Genomic DNA, 22,594 nt, shown 5'->3' with positions numbered 1-22,594 from the left:
CACTGAAGTTTTTTGATAGTAAAGATAATGCTTCAACGATGCCATGGGAGTTCAACATTATCACTTTGCTTCCTAAATCTTATGAAAGAGTATTTCCACATTATAGAGGTCGCTTAAAAATCCATTGAGTTGCAGAAGAAACAAAACATTTTTCGCAATTTGAGAGGATAGCCTTCCATATAGCGAATTTTGAAAGAAGTGAAGATGGACAGAGACAGACATACTAGCCTAAGATACCGTAGTCCAGATAGATTCCGTAGAAAAAGATCACGGTGAATAATTTATATGCTAAACTTTTAATAGGACAAAAGATAGGTAGTCTAGAGTTGAGGTGTCCCTAAACAAGTGTTTAGGGGGGAGGATGGATTCTACAAATTTGCCATTTATTTTGGTAGAAGCCTAGACTTGAGGCTTTTGAGAAGGAAGCATACTAAAATAAATCTTAGAATAATGGCAACTCAGTCAACACCGTGTGACTGCATTTACACTACAGTATATATTCACCAATTCACCACCATTTTCCTTCTCCCCTAGTGTGCAAATATATAGACCAAATTATATTTTTCCCTTGTGTTTTTCTGTTACTTGATCTTATCTGTATTGTTACCAGTGATTTTATCAGTGTTGAGGGTAGATAGGTTGAAACAAGAGTGACACATGGCAAAATCCAAGAGAAATGTATGAATTGGGGTATATATTTGCATATTATTGGAAGGTTGGAAAAGTACTGTAGAATTGTATCCTAAGGTTAAATTTTAGACAATCTAGCCTACTTTTTACTATCTTTGAAAAGGGTTAGATTAGGAAAATGAAACTTTCAGGAATGGATCTACAGACCAAAATATGTCCTGGGAAAGTTTTCAAACTACTTACACCCACTTCTTCTACCTCCAGAGGCTAGTGATCTTCAGAGACCTTAAAAAGTATTTGTATCATCAAAGTGAAATCTTTCAAAATAGATCTTTTGCTAAAATGAAGTGTCCTTCATGAAAACTGTTTTCAGCTTCACAACTTCATCCAACCCCAATTTATGAGGTTTCAAAGATCCACAATTTCTTAAATTTAGAAAAAACCTATTGATATGGCTAAAAATTCTACTCAAATAACAGGAATAGCATTTACAAGACTAAGACTAGAGAAAAGAAACTTAAACCAAAAACTAAGGTAATTTTTTTAAATCAAAATTTTAATAGGTAGGCCTATATGCTAAACCAGTCAAGTGAGCTAATTTCTAAGAATTAGAAATTAAAAGACAGTTAACATAGAAGCTTAATAATAACCTCCAAGAGTATATTTTTGGTCCTAAATTCATAGCCTAATAGTTCCATTTTCCTAACCTAACCCCCTTTCCAAGAAAGCAAAATGTAGCCTGTCTTAAATTTTACTGTAGTCTAAATGTATTAACTACAATTAAACTATTTTGCTTATTATGAAATAAGACTTGTTTATTTAAATGTTTTCTTCTCAACAGTCCCAATTCTAAGCTTATACCAGATTTTGTACCAACTGATTTGGTGCTATTAAGATCATGGTATACCAAGGTTTTTTACAGTTAAACTATTCACTAACAAATGATTAGCCTATTCATTGTGATTTTTCTTTTTTGTTGTTGTTTTTGTATTTTTGCCAGTTTTTGTGTAATCATTAGATTTGTTGACTCTGAAGTCCAAATTTACCCCTTTGTGGGGTTGGGATAGTGATTTAAAAAAAAGTCTTATTTCTCTAAGATAACTTTAGTTTGTTTGTTTTTTTTTTTTTTTTTTTTTTTTTGTTTTTTTTTTTTTTTTTTACCAAGACCAATATTCTTCCATATTGATTTCTGTCATTTATTTCTATTAGTCCAAAATAATGCTTTAAATTTGGAGTTTTAAAATACAAACTTATTAAGCATGGCTTTGAATTATTTCATCATCTGCCATTTTAACTAAAAAATAACCTTCACAAAATATTAAGTGTCTATAACTAAACACTGTCCTGACCTGGTAATTCCATCTGCATTGCAAGAAAGAAGGTTTGCCAAGGAACCTCAGAATCACTGTAAGCAAATAACAGGACTAACAGCACAAAAAAAAAATCAAATATAACCCTAATTTCCTTCAATTATGGCTCTGCCAAGGAGCCTCAAAACTTACTTTCCACTTCTGATGTTCTGATTGAGTTTCTTTCTGAGGCCAAATCCTCTCCACCAGATCCTTAATTTGAACATAAATATGTTGAAGAGCTTGACAAATTTTAGCCCTGACTCTGGTTATGCAGTATCTGCAATGTCTGTGGCTGATGCTATTATGCACCTTAAGCCAAAGATGTCACAAGGCATTAATACAATTCATTCTTTACATCTCAAAAATGATGGTGCTGCACTTTTAAATGGCCTTTCAGACCCATAACTGTATCAACCAGTTTATGTAAGCTTTATGAATCTTCTGTTCATAAAAAAGCTTCATGAAAAACGTCACATGCCTTCATGTCAATTTGGCTTTCAACATGGCAACATATCCAAACTTACAAAAAATTTCTGAAAATCTTCAAACACTTTAAAACTGGTCTTGAATTCAATGCTGAAAAGTTCAATGTTGTGCTTTTTAACTGGAAAAGCCCTCTTTTTGATGAATTTGTACTTGGAAATTCAAAGATCAAATTGGAAATACAATTTCTCATACTCATCATCTCTTAACAGAATACATCAAATGCAACATGTTAGCTTCATATGCTCCTATAGTCTCTGCTAAGCTTTTTTCAATCCCTGTTATCTGTCAATACTGTACAAGTGTTGCTCTCCCCTACATGTTCTACATTTGCACCCTTCTGGAAGGTTCTTACACATGCTGATAATTTTAAAGTCCACTCCACTTTCTTCTGTTTTGTAAAATACCAACTGAGATATCCAATTTGAACATTCAGTTCAAGTTTCTAAAGAAAGAACATAATTTTTATTTTAGTAAAAAATTACAAATGAATGTGCTTTGTCAGTTTAATATACATATACTGATATTTATTCCTTGAACTTGCAATAATTTTTGATATATTAAAGCTATAAAAGTGAAAATGCTTAAACAAATTTCAGTAAAGTGCAAATTATGCTCTTTTCTTGAGAAAATATAGGGATTATGAGCCCTACTCAAGTTAATTTCTTCTCATTTTGAGTTTGGCTTAGTTATTTACTGTAATTTCTCTTTGTTTTGGGTTTCATTTACTTATTGATACTGATTTCTGGTAGCTTTATGATTGGTAGATTATTTGATTTTATTTCTGCCCATTTTTGTTTAATGGAGTTCTTTACTTTTTTTGAAAAACTTATTTTATAGAAAAATTAATTTCTGTTGGTTTATATTGACATAGTCTTTTTCAGGGAAAAATAAAATAATAGTTTAAATCTTTTTCAATTTTTCTTTAAAAATTTATAGTTTGGCCTGTCATTTGTGTGCTAGAGAAAAATTCTCTACAAATTTTAACAATATATACTCTTTTGAAAATCTTAACCCAAATAATAGTGTTTAATTTAGTTTTATAACTCCTCTGGTTAACCTGAAAAATTAAACTTGATACCATTCCCAAAAAAATCTATCTATGATCTTTGACACCTTGGATGCAATACTCTTTTGATTTAGTTAAATTAAAGCAACTTTTAGTTTTTCAGCATAACCTAATGGGCATATTGAATAACTGGGGGGGGGATTGACCTACCCAATTACCCTATAGAAATAGTTATTTAACTGTTCAGCTGTGGTGAACAAAATGGCTGTCTTAATATTTTCTTTGGAAGTTTTTGGAAAATTATGAGCTGAAGAAGTCCCCTAATCACTTTTGAGTCTTAAACAGGGCACTAGAACTTTTAATTTCAAAACAAATTGGCTCCTTTAGAAGTATCAATGATATCGCTGGCTGTGATAGAGCAGTGCTGCCTATGATATTGCTTATATGCCCTTTTAATATCTGTATGCATATAGTTGTTTTTTGTTTAATTGAAACTCCCATAAACATTCCCTAAAAGTTTCTACTGAATGACCTTACTGTCATTAGTTACAGTAATTGTTGAAGTAACATTAAAAGTATTCACATACTGCAATCTGGCTTGTTCAAAATCTACCACAACTTACCCTGAAAGGCCTAACTTAATAACATGTAAGCTGTTATTGTTATATTACTTTGTCTCCCTTTTGACAATCTACAGAACCATAGTTCATTTTCATTTAGTTTAGTATCCACCTAAATATTCTTTGAAAGCTTCACCTTAATGCTCTTAGCTTGTGTAGTAGCAATAGTTGTAGTAGCAGTAGTATTATTAGTAACAGTATGCACATAATGCCTTTGTTTTGTTTTTTTCAACATTCACTTCCACATTCAGTGAAATTTTAAACTTAATACCATCAACTGTTTCTGAAGCATTGCTGATATGCCCTCTTGACAATCTATTTGGGCAGTGTGTTTTGATTTTGTTAAAAGCAGTTTCAATATTGCCCAAAATTTTGGCCTTAATACCCTTAGTTTTAGGAGCATAAGTTGTAGCACCAGTAGTTATAGTAGTAGCAGTATAATTAATAGTAATAGTCTTAGATTTAGTAGCATTAGTAGTAGCTATAGGAGTAGAAATGAAAGCAGTAGTATTATGATGCAAATATTGTCTTTTGGTTAGTTCAACATCCCCTGCAACAAACCTTGTAAGTTTCAATTTCCTACATAAAACTATTCTTGAGATATTGGTGATATGCCCTTTTGACAACGTCCATATGGATGACATGTTGTGATTCAGTTTACCATCCCCTCAAAAATTCTCTGAAAGTTTCACCTTCATACCCTCAGTTATGGTGGTAATAGTAGTCATAGCAGTAGTATTAACACTCAATTTAATACAATTAGCCATTGCTGTGACATTGTTGATATGCCTTTTTGATAACCTATGTATTCATATACTTCTTGAAAATTTCATCTTAGTGATCTTACCCTTACAAGTAGTTGCAATAGAATTAGTAGTTGGAGCAACAGTAATAGTAGCATTAGAATTGATAAATGTAGCAGTGGTAGTAGTGTGTGCATATTGCCTTTTGGTCAATTGGTCTTCCCCTTTAAGCATGCTCTGAGAGTTCCAAACCACAACCCAATTCTTAAGATATACTATTTTGACAATATAAATGCACATAATGTCATTTGTTAGTTTGAATTTGCCATCAATATTCTAAAAAAATTTTATCATCATAGACTTAGACTCAATAGTACTAGTATCACAGTAGTTGCCGTGGTAGTAGGAGAAGTAGTTGTAGTGTTAGTGATGTGTTAGTAGTAGTAGTAACAGTAATAGCAGCAGTATTAATAGTGATAGTAGCATGTACATCTTGCCTTTTGGTCAGTTGAAAATCCCTATCCTGATGCCCTAGAATTTCACCTTGACATTATAAGCTGTTCCAAAAAAATATCACTTTTGACTCTTAAAAGGAAAGTAGAACTTCCAAAACAAGCCACCTCTAAGGTTTATACAACCATCCCTTCCATGAAAACCTTAAATGTTCCTGGGTTATAGCTTACAACCCTTGCCCCCAGACTGTTGTGGTTTGTATCAACCTTGAAAGCCTTGTGTATGTGACCTTTGGCCTATTTTGAATAAAATCACTATCTCAAAACTTCTATTGGATGTATTTCGGAAAAATATGACGTGTGTGTGTGTGGGGGGGGGTTAGCTTTTCTCAAGTCACTTTGACTCTTGAAAAGGGCACCAGAACTTCTGATTACCAATCCAATGAACCCCCTCCAAGAACCTTATATTCCCCCAGGGTATAACTTAAAAACCTTTGCCTTGAGGGCTGTGGGGGGGTTGTCATCCTCAAAGAAATAATTTCCTGACCATTCAACTATTCTGAACAAAATTACTATTTCAAAATTGTGACTGGATATTTCTGGGGAAACAATGGACTTGAAGAACTTCAAATTTCAAATCAGATGAGTCCTGTATGAAGTTTTTACAACCACTCATTCCATAAAAACTTTATATGACCCTAGGACATAACTTATGATCCTTGCCCCAGGGCTCAGGGAGTTTTTTCAACCATCTAGGCATAGTTATATCTTTTTTGGACTATTTTGAACAAAGTGGCTATCTTACAATTTCAATCAGACGCGTTTGGTGAAAAGAGAGCTATTCAGGAGGGGGGCTCCGTCAATTTTAGCTATCTCACAATTTCAGTCAGATGCATTTGGTGAAACGGGTAGCTGGAGGAGGGGTGCTAATTGACCTCCATCGCTTTTATGTCTTAAAAGGGTCTAAAAAGTGAGTCTTAAAATTTTCAACCAAATGAGCCTCCTCTAAAGCTTATGCAACCAATCCTTCCATATAAACCTTAATTGCCCCAGGGTATAACTTACACCTTGCCCCTAGGCTCTGGTGGTTTTTTTCAACACCAAAAGCCTTGTTACATGATCTTCAAACTATTTTTAATAAAATTGTTATCTCAAAATTTCTATTGGTTGCATTTTGGGAAAAAAAACAACATGTGGGAATGGGGGCAGGGTAGCTGCCCTCTGATCAATTTGAATCTTGAAAAGGGCACTTGAACTTATGATTACTTATCCAATGAGCCCCCTCCAAATTTTATATGCCCGCCTTTTCTTTAAAAACGTTATATGCCCCCAGGGTGTAACTTACACCCCTTGGCCTGAGGGCTGTGGGGGTCATCTTCAAAGGCATAACTTCCAGAGTTCTTAAATACGCTGAAGAAAATGGCTATCATAAAATTTTGATTGGATGTGTTTGGGGAAATGATGGGCGTGGGGGGGGTTTCTTGACCTCCAATAACTTTTAACTATTAAAAAGGGCCCTAGTACTTTTAATTTCCTATTGAATGAGCTTTTTGAGGGCTCACTCTTATTGAATGAGCCTTTTGAATGTTGTAGAAACAAAAGTTTCTACAACAACTCCTTCAATACTATGGAGTACCCTGGTCTAAAAAAAAAAAATAAGAATAAATAAAAACACTTTGTGCCAACACTGTTCTTTACTTTGTACTTGTTCTTTACAACACTTTATTATAAAATTCTGTTAGCAACCGCTCAAAGCTTTACCTAGAACAGTTTTTTTAGAAAGCGAATCTAATTATGCCAAGACAGCTAAAACGAGGACTGAATGTAAAGATTAAAAAAAAAAGATTATTCTCCAAAAAAGAATTTCTCCCTTCTCCAAAAAAGAAAATCCTAGAAATGGGCATGACTAAAATAATTTGTTTTAGTATCTGCAAAAGTCTTTTGCTATGTCATATTAAAGCTTAATAATGAAGCTACAACAAATTGTGCAAGCAAGTCCATTGGTGGATCTAGTGAGGGGCAATACCCCCTTCCCTCTGGCTTCAAACATGCCCTGGACGAGACAAAGTTTTATTAGCAACTGACAATAAACTTGGTAACTAGAATGATTAAATCATTGTAAATAATCTTAACATAATTCTGAAACTTCCCAAGTTAAAAACCAACTTGCACATAACCCCAAACTGGAAATCAAACACTTTGTGGTAACTATAGTAAGTAAGCAGAAACTATAGTAACACTATACAAACTATAGTACATAAGTATACTATAGTACAAACTATAGTAAGGAGCGACCCAGCTCAATTGTAATCGAAACTCTAAAAAACGGAATTTTGATTACAATAGTTACATCAAAAGGATTGCATTTTAATGCTAATTTTAAATATATAAGTTTCATCAAGTTTAGTCTTACCCATCAAAAGTTATGAGCCTGAGAAAATCTGCCTTATTTTAGAAAATAGGGGGAAAACATTCTCTAAAACTCATAGAATCTTAAAGAAAATCACACCATCAGATTCACTGGATTGAAGAACCCTACTGTAGAAGTTTCAAGCTCCTATCTACAAAATGTGGAATTTCGTATTTTTTTTTGCCAGAAGACAGATCACAGATGCCTGTTTATTTTTTTTTTCGTAGGGGTGATCGTATCGACCCAGTGATCCTATAATATCGTGAAAGGGCTGGCTCTAACGGAAACCAAAAGTTCTAGTGCTCCCCCATTAATTCCCCTTATTAATAATGAATTAGTGCTCCCCCTTCATTAATAATGAAGCTACAACAAATTATGCAAGCAAGTCCATTGGTGGTTCACCGGATCAAAATTTTGAGATAGCCATTCCGTTCAGCTTATTCTAAAACCTAATAACTGTCTTTGGGGACAATTCAATCCCCCACAGTCCCTGAGGGAGGGGCTGCAAGTTACCAACTTTGACCATCGTTTACATATAGTAATGGTTATTATGAAGTGTACAGACGTTTTCAAGATACTTTTTCATGTTGGGGTGGAAGGGGGAAGAGGGTCACGTTGGAGGATCTTCCCATGGAGGAATTTATCATGAGAGGAGAGAATTTCCATGAAGGGGGCGTAGGATTTTCTATCATTATTAAAAAATAAACAATCAAAAGATAAATAATTTTTTTCACCAGGAAATAATAAGTAGCATTACAACTTTAAACGAACATAAAATATTACGTATATTAGGGGGTTCGTCTCTTCCACAATACCTTTCTCTTGACGCTAAAGTATTTTTAGTAATTTCAACTATTTATTCTACAGCCTTTGATATTCAGGGGTCATTCTTAAAGATGTTCAAGCTTTTGTGTAAAGAGCGAGGTATTGAAACGGCGTATACGTAACACCCCCACTCCTATACGTAATAAAAATACATAAATTTAGAAGTTCGTTACGTAAATTAATTCGTAAGGTACGTATGTTTATTACTCACAAAAACGTTCGTACAAAAAATAAAAAAATAAAAAATCTAGTTGCATTTCTAAGGAACCAAAAACTGGAGGGCAACTAGGCCTCCTCCCCCACCCCTTTTTTTGTCAAAATCGTCCGATCAAAAGTATGAGAAAGCCATTTAGTAAAAAAAAAATTAATATGCAAATTTTGTTTTAATTATTCAGGTGCGGTGAGCCAAAATCAAAACATGCATTAATTCAAAAACGTTCAGAAATTAAATGAAAAAAAAACAAGTTTTTTTTTAACTGCGCGTAAGGAGCGACATTAAAACTTAAAACGAACTAAAATTATTCCGTATATGAAAGAGGTTCTCCCCTCCGCAATGCCTCGCTCTTTGTGCTAAAGTTTTTTTTTATTCTTTTCTTTTAAAGTAGAGTTGTGACAAAGAGTCAAACTTTAGCGTAAAGAGCGGGACGTTGCAGAGGGGCGAACCCTTTTCATATACGAAATAATTTCTATTCGTTTTAAGTTTTAATGTTGCTCCTTACTTGCAGTTAGAAAAAACTTGTTTTTTTATTTAATCAAATAGTTCGTGGTAATGAACTGTAGTAAGGAGCAACCCGGCTCAATACTAACCAAAACTCTAAAAATGGAATTTTGGTACCAATAGCTACATCGAAAGAATCGCATTCTAATGCTGATTTTAAATATATAAGTTTCATCAAGTTTAGTCTTACCCATCAACAGTTACGAGCCTGAGAAAATTTGCGTTATTTTAGAAAATAGGGGGAAACTCCCCCTAAAAGTCATAGAATCTTAACGAAAATCACACCATCAGATTCAGCGTATCAGAGAACACCACTGTAGAAGTTTCAAGCTCCTATCTACAAAAATGTGGAATTTTATATTTTTTGCCAGAAGGCAGATCATGGATGCGTGTTTATTTGATTGTTTGTTTTTTTTTGTTTTTTCTTTTCCCAGGGGTGATCGTATCGACCGAGTTGTCCTAGAATGTTGCGAGAGGGCTATTTCTAACGGAAATGGAAAGTTCTAGTGCCCTTTTTAAGTGACCAAAAAAATTGGAGGGCACCTAGGCCCCCTCCCACGCCAATTATTTTCCCAAAGTCAACGGATCAAAATTCTGAGATAGCCATTTTATTCAGCGTAGTCGAAAAACCTTATAACTATTTCTTTGGGGACGACTTACTCCCCCACAGTCCCCGTGGGAGGGGTTACAAGTTCAAAACTTTGACTAGTGCTTACATTTAGTAATGGTTATTGGGAAGTGTACAGGCGTTTTCAGGAGGATTTTTTGATTGGAGGCAGGGGTTGAGAAGAGGGGGATATGCTGGGGAAACTTTCCACCGAGGAATTTGTTATGGGGGAAGAAAATTTCCATGAAGGGAGCGCAGGATTTACTTAAAAAAAACAATGAAAAAATAAATATGAAAAAGATTTTTTTTTCAGCTGGAAGTAAGCAGCAGCATTAAAACTTAAAACGAACAGAAATTATTACCCATATGAGGGGCTCACCTCCTAATACCTCGCTCTTTACGCTAAAGTATTTTTAGTAATTTCAACTATTTATTCTGCGGCTTTTGTGATTCAGGGGGTCATTCTTAATGAATTGGGGCAAAATTTAAGCTTTAGTGTAAAGAGCGAGGTACTGACGAGGGGGCGAACCCCCTCATATATGTAATAAAAACATGAGAATACAAAAGTTCTTTACGTAAGCTAATTTATAAGTTACGTATATCTTTTACTTATAAAAAGATTCGTAAAAAATTAAAAGTTCTAGTTGCCTTTTTAATTAACCGAAAATCGGAGGGCAACTAGGCTTCCTCCCCGCTCTTTTTTCTCAAAATCATTCGATCAAAATTATGAGAAAGCCATTTAGCCAAAAAAAATAAATATACAAATTTCGTTTTAATTATTCCTCTGCGGAGAGGCAAAATCAAAACATGCATTGATTCAAAAACGTTCAGAAATTAAATAAGAAAAAGAAGTTTTTTAAATGAAAGTAAGGAGCGACATTAAAACTTAAAACGAACAGAAATTACTCCGTATATGAAAGGGGCTTTTCCTTCTCAACGCCCCGCTCTTTACGCTAAAGTTTTTTACTGTTTTAAAATGTAGAGTTAAGAGAAAGAGTCAAACTTTAGCGTAAAGAGCGGGGCTTTGAGAAGGAAAAGCCCCTTTCATATACGGAGTAATTTCTGTTCGTTTTAAGTTTTAATGTCGCTCCTTACTTTCATTTAAAAAACTTGTTTTTTTATTTAATATCATGAAAAGAATCATTAGGGTTAACTTAAGAAGTCATTATAAAATGCTTTCTGATGAGAAGTCTTACGTAATTTGCAAGTTTGTGGCAGAATATTTACAACAATAATAACAATAAGCATTACTTTATATTCTTTTCATAATATAAATACAATTCTTTTGATGTCCTTCAATTTTCTAAAAACTCACTAAGAATTTCATGACAAACATTTCTTAACAGACGTTTTGTGTTTTCTTGGATAGGCTATTCCACTGGTTATTAGAAGAAAATCAAGGGTGCTACATCAAATCTTGAAGGACATTTCTATGGCCCAGAAAAGAGTATAAAGGAGGAAAAATTCAAGGGAATATTTTTCCCTACCAAGAAGAAAAAGTTTTGACACTCCATGGCGTAATATTACTATCTAAGACCACAGACTATTGTGAAATGTAATAGATAATATGTGCTAAAACTATTAGGTTGCCCATTTGTGGCAAATTTCAAATAGTCCCGCCACTTCGCATATCCTTCTCCTGCTATTTATGGAATTCCGGCTATTTTTCTGTTGCAATGTTGATCAGCAGTTACCACTGGAAATTTCCATATTTTCTAAAATTTAATAACCCCCCCCCCCCTTATAAATCTCGGATCCACCACCAAGTCAAGTCATAAGCCATACTTGTGAGATGGGACAGTAGTGAACTACCTCGCTGGCTCACCACTTTTCTTTCTGCTTTGGCAATCATAAATAATACAGGCTCGCACCATTTTTCAAAGTTGATCGAGCAACTGGGAAATATACAATGAATCGCTTAAAAAGGGAATGGGAGGAGCTTCTATACGCGCCAAAACTAGGCGACATTTTTTTAGGATGACTGTACTGTCTAGGTATCTTTACTGTGTTGGGAATGTACTAATCTTGCAAATTTGATTTTGAGCCCTTAAAGTGATACTTTGTTCTTCAAGTTTAAAATGTCCAATTCAGTTCTAAATATGTGCTATAGATTTAGTTCTAAAATATTCATTTTTTTTACATAATGCAAGGGAAAATTAATAAAAATTAGTGCCCTTTAGGGATGGAAGCCATGGAGGTCTATGCTTCAAATGACTTCCCTGGTGTAGTTAAGGCTTAGGAAGCATTTCTCGAAGTTTCCTTATAACAAACCTAGTTTCAAAGATGTCAAGAAACTCCTCATAGTGAATTGTGTCCAAAAGGATAAATTTTCGATTTTGCTATTCTGTTAGGCAGAAGATAAGCACACCAATGAATGTGCCTTTTAATATTCTTCCCAAATGAATTCATCGCTACTGTTGCTAGTTTCATTTATACGCTTGAAGTGACACCTTGCCCTGTTGGCTTATTAAAATACCCTTTAAGTCTTTATCCCATTGAATCCCAATACCCACATTATTCAGATTAATTCAAATCCAGTCTGATAAATTTTACAATTTATAATTCTTAGGGTGCTCTCATGTTATTAAATGCTTCTGTTAATTCATGGGTGTATTTTTAAGTCCAGAAATTTCAAGTTGATTTTCTTCAACAAATTGAGAAAAAATAAGATAAATTACACATTGCTTCAATCAACAAAATTTGAAGAAAATTGTAAATAAACAAATGGAATAAAATTGGCACAACGCTCCTTCCAAATACAATAATCACTGCTGTTAAATTTGCACCCTTACTTGTGGTGGCACCAAATGTAGCCTTATACAATGTGTAGAAGCTATAACGATTTTCTTCTTTTTTTAGAATTAGACCAACTGCTGTTTGAAATAAGCAAAAAAACAAAAAGGCAAAAACAAAAATCAGCAGATTTTCAAATGAAGCCAAGGACTATATCTGTCTCCATTAGATGTGGGGGAGGAGGTTTGCAGTGCCATTATGGCTGCAATGCTATTATGTTTCAGCAATATATTTTTTTTTTTATTTTGATTTCATTCATTTTATTTTGATTTAAATCATTCATTTATCATCAGCAATCTTATTAATTTTGTTTATTTTTTAATTTTTTAAAAAGCTACTTATTTTCACTAGGGCAGCATTCAAAATAAATTCACAATTTTACTGCTAAGTTTATTGCTAAAAAGGAAACCCTTTTTTTTTATTAACTTTTTTCAACTTATGGCAATAGAAAAGTTTTCCTGAAAAGGCTACCAACGTTTCCAACTTATTAAATGCTGAAATGACAAAACTAATGATTTATAAATTGTTGAATTTAGATTTGATTCTAACAAATCAACGCATGTAGAACATACGATTGTTAAATATGATCTTAGTATTAGATATTGAAGTAAACTGCATGTTTTCATCTTAGTTACCTGTGCCAAAAAAAATGGAGTGTCATTTTAAGGATTCAAATTGGAATTTTGAACAGTAGTAACAAATGTACCTGAAAAAAGATTTGAAACAGGTGCATCAAGGGGTGTGTTCATGTTCTACCTAGCAAAGTAGGTAGTAGTAGTAGTAGTAGTAGTAGTAGTAGTAGTAGTAGTAGTAGTAGTAGTAGTAGTAGTAGTAGTAGTAGTAATGCTTGTGTGCATGGTCTCTCCTGAACTAAACACTGTAATAAAACCAGAGTAGAACATAATTTTTGAGAAGAATCTGTATGATTTAGAACCTGCACTCTTTACAAGAATTTATTCTGAAAAAAGAAGTAAGAGAAGAATTCACAAAAGCTTTAAAGAATGTACAAAGGCTGCATCGTCCATTTTTAGAAATAAGAACATAAATTTGTTTAGGTTTCAATTTTTTGGGCACTAGCCCTAAATTAACATTAAGAAGACAAAGCTACTGAAAGTGGGAATAAGTGAAGGTCAAGAGATTATGTTGGGTAATGAAAAGATTGGGGACAGCTTCACTTACATATGTATTATTATTAGCAAAGATGGTGGATACAGTGAAAATATTAAAAGAAGCCAAGGTCCAGGGTGCTATTTCACAGTAGAAAAAATTTGGGAGCATGGGAAGATTAGTCTGCAAATCAGGACTTGAGTATTGGAAACTACAGTGATTGCAGGATCAAGTATGGTTCTGAAATGTGGGTGCTCCAAAAGTCAGACTGTCTTCAAAAGTCAAAGGCAAGATGTTTCCCAGAGATGTTATCTACAGATTGTTTTGGGTACCTGTCTGACTGACCATATTGCAAACAGTAATCTGTATGAAAAGTGTGGTTTTATCATCTTTCAAAGGCCATAATGAGAGAAAGGTTGAGATGTTCTGAATATGAAGGTTGACAGATTGCCAAAGTTTGTCCTTGTTGGCCAATCATGTAGGACCAAACGAAAAGCAAGTTATTGCTGAACGGGGTGGGAGGAGGTCATAAAGAAATATTATAGAGTAATTAGAACTTCTTTAGAAAACAAAAAGAGGCAAGCTTTGAATAGATTGGGGTGAGGATGAGCATGTATAGTTGTGTTGGCATCAGGTAGGTTGATGTTGCAGTGAGTTGTCTATAGTTGTAGTTTTAGTATTGTCTGAAATATTGTCTTCTAGTAGTATTTTCAATTTTCTTAACCTTAATTTGTTTAAGTATTCCTAACTTTTTATGTAGAAAAACAAGTTTGAGTTAATAGGCTGACAAAATCACTTCACATGATAGCCCCTCTTTCCATCAACAATGTTAGGAAAAAAATTTTAAAAATAGGGCAAGTAAAACCAATGCCAACTGGATATGATTTTTCATTGTTCTATAGTTCTTTAGTGTACATTTTCAAGCCCGATTTATCTTTGATGTTTTACTTCACAAAATTATCTTTAGAAATGTGTCTTTACAAGCAGGAAGATGCATAAAGAGTATATTGTCCAATTCTTTAACACCATGCTTTTCACCTCATTCAGTTTGAGACTTTTTTGTCAATTTATTTCCAATTCCCCATTTGTTTTTTCAATTTCTCAACATCACATTATATCAAAATCCAGCTTGTAGAGGCTCCTTGACTGAAATCCAAATCATAATGCCAAGCCTTACCAACTCCAAATCATGTATCCAATCTTCATCAACTCAAAAGGAAACTGACATCTGTTTTGGAATATCCTGAAAATATTTAGTTGTTTTTTTTTTTTTTTTTTTTTTTTTTTTTTTTTTTTTTTTTTTTTTTTTTTTTTTTTTTATTTTATCCATCTGGTCTGGCTGCAACATCAAGAAGAGAGAAGAGGGTCTTATTCCCATTCAGGCTGAAAGGATACCTCATAAAATGTTTTAAAAGAAGAAGTTTGGGAAATACTTTTTCCAAGAAAAGTAAAGAACTACATTAAACCAAAGAGCAGCAGAAATAAAGTCAAATAATAATTCAAACTTAAAATGAACAGAAATTACTACTGACAGGAGTGTCACTTCCTAAGTCTTCTGGAGGTTTATTTTCGCTTTACTAAAAATAATTTTTATTTCAAGTTGTGTCTTTTTATTTTCGTATGTCTTTCGTATGTCTTCTTTTTTTAAAAGTTTATATATATATATATATATATACTAGCTGTTGGGGTGGCGCTTCGCGCCACCCCAACACCTAGTTGGTGGGGCGCTTCGCGCCCCCCCAAGCCCCCCCGCGCGCGTAAGTCGTTACGCGCCATATTAGTTACGCGCCATTGTAGTTGTGTCCCTGTGTCCCACCTGTGAATAGAGATAGATATAAATATATGTTTTTAACTACGTAAAACCTGCGAATATACAACATTCTTCGCTGTCCCATTGTCTGTGCATATAAATAGATTGTCAGGTTTACTGACTCTTGAACATGCAACATATAATTGTCCATGGGAAAAACAATCCGTATTCAGATCTATACCTCATTATTCTAATGATGTGTCCCTGTGTCCCGGTCGTCATTTATATTCCCTGTGTCCCGGTCGTCATTTGTGTCCCGGTGTCCCAGTTTGTAATTTCTCTTTGAGTGTCCCGGTCGTCATTTATATTCCCTGTGTCCCGGTCGTCATTTGTGTCCCGGTCTGTAATTTCTATTCGAACAATCCCTGTGTCCCGGTCGTCATTTATATATCCCACCTGTGCCCCCGGCGTCCCCGTTGTAGTTGTGTCCCTGTGTCCCGGTCGTCATTTATATTCCCTGTGTCCCGGTCGTGATTTGTGTCCGGGTGTCCCAGTCTGTAATTTCTCTTTGAGGTTCCCGGTCGTCACTTATATTCCCTCTGTCTCGGTCGTCATTTGTGTCCCGGTCTGTAATTTCTCTTTGAGTGTTTTTTCTTTTTAGTTTTTTTTAGTTTTTTACCTTTTTTCTTTTTTCAGTTTTCTTTTTCTTCTTTATTTTTTTGCGTCACTATGAAGTTCATATCGACGAACCTTTGTTTTTTTAACTTAAATCTGGTAGGCATTGATGACCTTATCCAAGTCAAAATCCCAAACCCAATCATCATCGCTATCATTTTCAGTTTTGATATGTTTTGACTCTCGCTGTCCAGGTGGATTTTCATCTAACTGCGCGGTTTTGCGTTCTTTAGCCGCAAGCCTGTTTTCTTGCTGTTCTTGTGATTCCTCGGAACGCTTTCTTTTCTTACTTTCTCTATCAGCAGCAAGTTTTTTGGCATAAACTCTTTGAGCAGCTTCCTCGGCTGTTGCCATTGTAGGTTCTTCAGTCATTTTACAATTAAACATTTTTCCGTGAACAAATGTCTTAAATACCGTTAATGACGTCACCGTCAAAGCAAAAATGACGACAACTAATTTCATGACGTCAGTCAACACAGAAACATGACGTCACCTGATTCACAGACAGACACACAGACAGACAACTTATTTTTATATATATATATATATATATATATATATATATATATATATATATATATATATATATATATATATATATATATATATATATATATATATGTGTATATATATATATATATATATATATATATATATATATATATATATATAGTCTTTTATTTTGTTAGCTTGTTTTGTTTCAGAACTAACCATTTAGTTTTTCAACTTATATTTTAAGTTTTTGTGCTGTCTGTTTTAAAAATTTACATGTCAGATAGTTCAAACTTAATTGAACAACTTAGTTTTAATGTTAAAATTTTAACATATTGGTTGAATTCCGATTATTTTTTCATTTCTTAAGACTAATATTTTTTTAAATGAAGAAATGAAACGTAGAGTAGTTTTAAAAGCTAAGCTAGAGTTCATTTATTTAAAGTAAGTTTTCAGAAACATTAAAGAATATAGCATTTTGTTTCTGGAGTACATAGACAAGCAATGATTTATAAATTGGATGTAATTCTGGTCACCTGTGTTTTGCAAATTCATAAGTTTTGCTTCAAAGTGGCTCTAAAAGATTCGATTATATCACCTACTTTAAACCCGACTCTACGGCTTAATTCTTATGCTTAGATTAAGAACAATAAAAAGAATCATATCTTTGGATTGATGGCCATACTTGAGAAATATTTCGTGTGTTTTTTTTACTGTTTTACTTCATGTTTTTTACCCATATTTCATGATTTTTTTGTTTTCAAGAAATTGAACTCCCAAAAAATAAGCTGACTGTTTATGAAATAAACTGAAAATGTCCCTGTTCATTACTCTGATCATCTAAACCGCTATGTACAAATGCAAAACGTGGACCATAAAAACAGGAGACGAGACAGAACTCCCGGCTTTAGAGATGACATACCTCCGTTGCATTGTCAGTGTTGTCGCTCTGTCAAGTACACTAACCAAACGTCACAAATACAGAAGAAAAACAGAAAACATTTGTCCTCGACGAGGTCGAGCTCTGCAATTTTATGTGAGCTGCTATTTTTATTACCATCTTCAGGAATTGTGAAATACATAAGAAAAATACTACACTTCCCAACAAATAGTTAACAGAAAATCAGCTGTTTAAACTGAGGTAATGCAATGAGACTGAATGTGTTCTGTATTCATTTCTTTTTGTCTTGAATTATGTCCATTTGCATAAGAAATCATACTGATACTTAAGCTTATTAGCAATATTCCTGAGATCTTGCGCTAATACCCGTCCAAATCTCATGTTCTTATAATAGTTCAAGTATAGGCTATATTAAATTCACTTAGTGACCCTTTAAAAAGATTTTCTACGCTAGTCGACTTTTTAGATTTATATATTTGGTCAAAACTTCTGAAATTGACGCAGCTTTTAACACAGCTACGCATGCTCCTCTTCCATCCCAATCTATTCAAAGCCTCCCTCTTTACACTTTCCCAAGAATTTCTACTTTCAATTAAACCCTTCCTCACGACCTCGTTCCACCCAAATTGGTGAAGACCTGCTTTTCATGTGGCCAAAAAGGACAATCTGTCTTTTTTCTTCTGCAGAGTGCACCTTAGCCATCTCAACCTTTCTCATTATAGCCCTAGAAAGCGGAATAGAACTGCTTTATTCGCACAACCTACTGTTCGAAATATGGTTATTCTGAGGGGCACCGAAAAGAATCCGTAATTTCTCTGGAGAACATCTGACAAATCCTTTTTTTTTGGAGGACCCATGTTTCAGGACCCTACTTGACCACTGTCATCAGATTTTGGTGAGCAGTTGATATATATTGTTCAAATGATAAAATACACACATGCTATTTCTTTGGTTCTGAAGATACCAGGCTCGCTATATATATTGTTCAGATGATAAAGTACACACATGCTATTCCTTTCGTTCTAAAGGCCAGGTTTGAAGACCCTCCCAAGAACTGAGAAGTGCCATAGGAATTCGTCCTTTTTGGTTACGTAAGAGTGTTCGAAGCCTTAAAATCATCTGGCAGGCATCAGTGCCGACTGACCGTCCCAAAGACAAAGGGTCTATTTTTCAACTCTCCTATTAGACTAGCTACCATTGAGAGCTATTGAGAATCTGTTGCTTGACTGTGAAATTCGATTGAAAAGAGTGTCAAGTTTTATGTTTCCTGTGTCAGCAAGGTTTTCGATTGAAGCAGATAATACCAAAGCAAACTCTAAAAGCTACCAAATTGGATATTTCCTTTGAGCTGATTTTTAGCGTTTTATAGCAGATATGCTAGAATATTTTTTAAATCTGCCTCTTTCTTAACTTAAAAGAAAATGCTGCTCTGTTAAATCGAAAAAATCCAAACTTTCTAATGATGTAAGTTTCATTAAAACTGAATATCCCTGTCTACAGTACAAAACAGGAAAAGATGAGTGGTTTTCTGAAAAAGTAGTTGTCCGCTTTTAGTTTTTTGTTTGTTCGGATCTCTTATCTTTTAGTAGTAGTCCTAGTCTCATTAGTAGTAGCAGTTGAGATGAATACACAAATAATATTTTGAATGACAAAATGTCCTAAGCTCTGCAAGATAAGACAAGATCACCCAATCAATTAGAAATAGTTTGGTCACACAAACTAAAGTTTTTTTTTTATAATGTACAAGATCGGGTGATCCTTTAATGTAGCTAAAATATAAAAGTGCTTAAGCTGTGCTATGGCTCTGTCACCACATTGCCAAATTCTTAGAGAAAAAAAAGAGCATTTTCCTATGAAAAATTTGACTATAATCCCAAAGCGCTTAAGGCGTGCAATGGCTCTCTTGTCACATTGTCAAATTTTTGGAGGTCTTAAAAGGGAGCATTTTCCAATGGGAGGTGAAACTATGAATCTAAAAGTGCTTAAGGTGTGTGATGATTATTTTTCTATTGGTTGGCTTTTTTAAAAGAGAATTATGTGAAAAAAATAAAAAAGGGAGAGAGTAGAAATAAAGAGAGTAGTGGATGGGACTAAATAAATGAATCATAAGAAATAATTTAAATAATAACCTTTACATTGGCCTGCTATCAAGGTTGATTATGAAGCTAATTTTAATAGTTTCAAAGATAAAGAAAATCTAAGCAATAATAGACGATAAATATCCTTAGTATAAATAAAATCAATAAATAAAGTTTTCATATGATATATGCCTGTTTTTTTGTTTTAATGCTTGATTTTTTTCTTCAGGAGCCGATCCAGGTCTCGGAGCCCAAAGGCTGAAAGAGTGTCCAAAAATGACAGGGTTCTGAAGGATGTTACCAAGGTAGAAGAAGAAGAAGACGAGAAGCTTTCATTAGATAACAAAAGAAAAGAGCCATTTTCATTGGAAGAACTGATTGCTAAGAAAAAAGCAGAAGAAGAAGCAGCAAGCAAACCAAAATTTTTATCGAAAGCTGAACGTGAAGCAGAGGCTTTAAAACGGCGTCAACAACAAACAGAAGAAATGCGAAGGCTTCAAGATGAAGAAAGAAAGAAGAGACTTTTATTTATGCACGGGGGTCACAATGAAAGAGAGGCCGAGCGAGAACCTGAACGGCATCGTGAACAGGAACGATATCGTGAGCCAGAAAGATATCGGGAACGCGATAGGGACCGAGAAAGAGACAGGGATCGTGACCGTGACAGAGGTCGGGATAGAGACCGTGAGAGTAGACATGATCGGGAAAGAGACCTAAAGCTTGGTGACGACAAAGATAAGGAAAAGGAAATGGAAGCTATAAAAGAAAGATATTTAGGTGGTGCAAAGAGACGGCGTCGAATGCGCCGCCTAAATGAGCGAAAGTTTGTTTTCGATTGGGACGCCAATGAAGATACATCTGTTGACTATAATCCAATTTATAAGGAAAGACACCAGATACAATTTTTTGGTCGAGGTCACCTTGCTGGTCTTGATATTAAACAACAGAAAAAAGAGCATACAAAATTTTATGGTGAGCTACTAGAAAAAAGACGGACTGATGAAGAAAAGAGCCAAGAAACCGTTCGTCTTGGTAAAGAAAAACACAAAGAGGATAAGCAAAAGTGGGATGACAGACATTGGTCAGAAAAAGAACTGGACGAAATGACAGAAAGGGATTGGCGTATATTTCGTGAAGACTACAATATTTCGCTTAAAGGGGGTAAAATACCAAATCCTCTTCGCACATGGAAAGAGGCAGGTTTACCCCAAGAACTTATGGAAATAGTAGATAAGGCTGGATATCTTGAGCCAACCCCCATTCAGAGACAAGCAATACCCATCGGCTTACAGAATCGCGATATTATCGGTGTTGCTGAAACTGGCTCTGGTAAAACATTAGCGTTTTTGTTTCCTCTTTTCGTTTGGATTCAGTCTCTGCCTAAGATTGAGCGCTTTGAACAAGCTGATGAAGGACCTTATGCTATCATTATGGCTCCCACCCGTGAGTTAGCTCAGCAAATAGAAGAAGAGTGCATAAAGTTTGCTACCCCTCTGGGCATGAGAACTGTAGCTGTTATTGGTGGGCTGTCTCGAGAAGAGCAAGGTTTTCGCCTTCGTCTTGGCTGTGAAATAGTTATTGCTACCCCAGGTCGTCTGATTGATGTCCTTGAAAATCGATATCTAGTGTTGTCTCGTTGTACATATATTGTGCTTGACGAAGCTGACAGGATGATTGATATGGGTTTTGAACCTGATGTGCAAAAAATTCTAGAGCATATGCCTGTCACAAATCAAAAACCTGATACTGATGAAGCAGAAGATATGGAATTATTAAGAGCTAATTTTCTATCAAAAAAGAAATATAGACAAACTGTCATGTTTACTGCCACAATGCCCCCTGCTGTCGAACGCCTTGCCAGGACATACCTTCGTCGACCAGCTATTGTTTATATTGGTTCTATTGGCAAACCTGTCGAGCGTGTTGAACAGCTTGTTTACATGGTATCAGAAAACGAGAAACGTAAAAGATTACTTGATATCCTTAATAGAGGAATTGTACCTCCTATTCTTATATTCGTCAATCAAAAGAAGGGAGCAGACATTCTGGCTAAGGGTCTTGAAAAAATGGGCCATAATGCCACCACCTTACATGGTGGTAAAGGTCAGGAACAAAGAGAATTTGCTTTAGCCAGTTTGAAAGGTGGTGGCAAAGATATTTTGGTTGCCACTGATGTTGCTGGTAGAGGTATAGACATTAAAGATGTTTCATTGGTTATTAATTATGATATGGCCAAGTCAATTGAAGATTATACCCATCGTATTGGTCGAACAGGTCGTGCTGGAAAAACTGGTGTTGCTATTACCTTCCTTACCAAAGATGACAGTCCATTATTTTATGACTTGAAGCAGCTACTGTTATCAAGTCCTGTTTCACAATGCCCGCCAGAGTTAGCAAATCACCCAGAGGCACAGCATAAACCTGGAACTGTTATGACAAAAAAACGAAGAGAGGAAAAAATTTTTGCTTAATTTTTTCCATAGATTTATTTAATTGCTATTAAATTTTTTTTTACACACAGGATTTTTTTTTAGATGTGTAAGGGGGATGTGTGTTATTTTTTTTACGTAGACACCAGTGAATATTTGCTCTAATTGGCAAAATTTTTACCCTTTTAGAATTTTTCAGAAGGAAAACAAGTAGTAGACACCAATACATAAAAGGATTATTTGGATCAGACGAAGCATGAATATTCGTTAAGAAAAATATCAACTAAGTAATTCGGCACCAATACCTACCCTCAAATACGTTGTGAGATGCTTACTTGCCAAATTGATTAACTCTACAAAATAAACAACAAAGAAAAGTGACTGGGATATATGATCATGGTTATGAATTACTAATCTTTGAGAGGAAGAAATGCTCATATATTTTACTAGTATTATCATCTTTCTTTCATGAATATAATCCTCGAATTAGTTTCAGAATTACTAGATGCTTAATTCATTA

General features: G+C 34.5%; 1 protein-coding gene across 1 annotated transcript; it reads left to right on the top strand.

The window, feature by feature from the left end:
* The first annotated feature begins 115 nt into the window (after window positions 1-115).
* LOC136038817 (probable ATP-dependent RNA helicase DDX23) lies at window positions 116-22,163 on the top strand. The gene is made up of 2 exons (XM_065722208.1): window positions 116-272; window positions 19,875-22,163. Exons 1-2 carry the CDS (start codon window positions 205-207, stop codon window positions 22,114-22,116), a joined length of 2,310 nt encoding a protein of 769 aa, XP_065578280.1. The 5' UTR covers window positions 116-204; the 3' UTR covers window positions 22,117-22,163.
* Window positions 22,164-22,594: the final 431 nt, after the last annotated feature.

Source organism: Artemia franciscana, chromosome 18, assembly GCF_032884065.1.
Source record: "Artemia franciscana chromosome 18, ASM3288406v1, whole genome shotgun sequence".
Taxonomy (NCBI): domain Eukaryota; kingdom Metazoa; phylum Arthropoda; class Branchiopoda; order Anostraca; family Artemiidae; genus Artemia; species Artemia franciscana.
The sequence above is the reverse complement of the archived record's forward strand: the minus strand, read 5'-3'. Positions and strand labels throughout refer to the sequence as shown.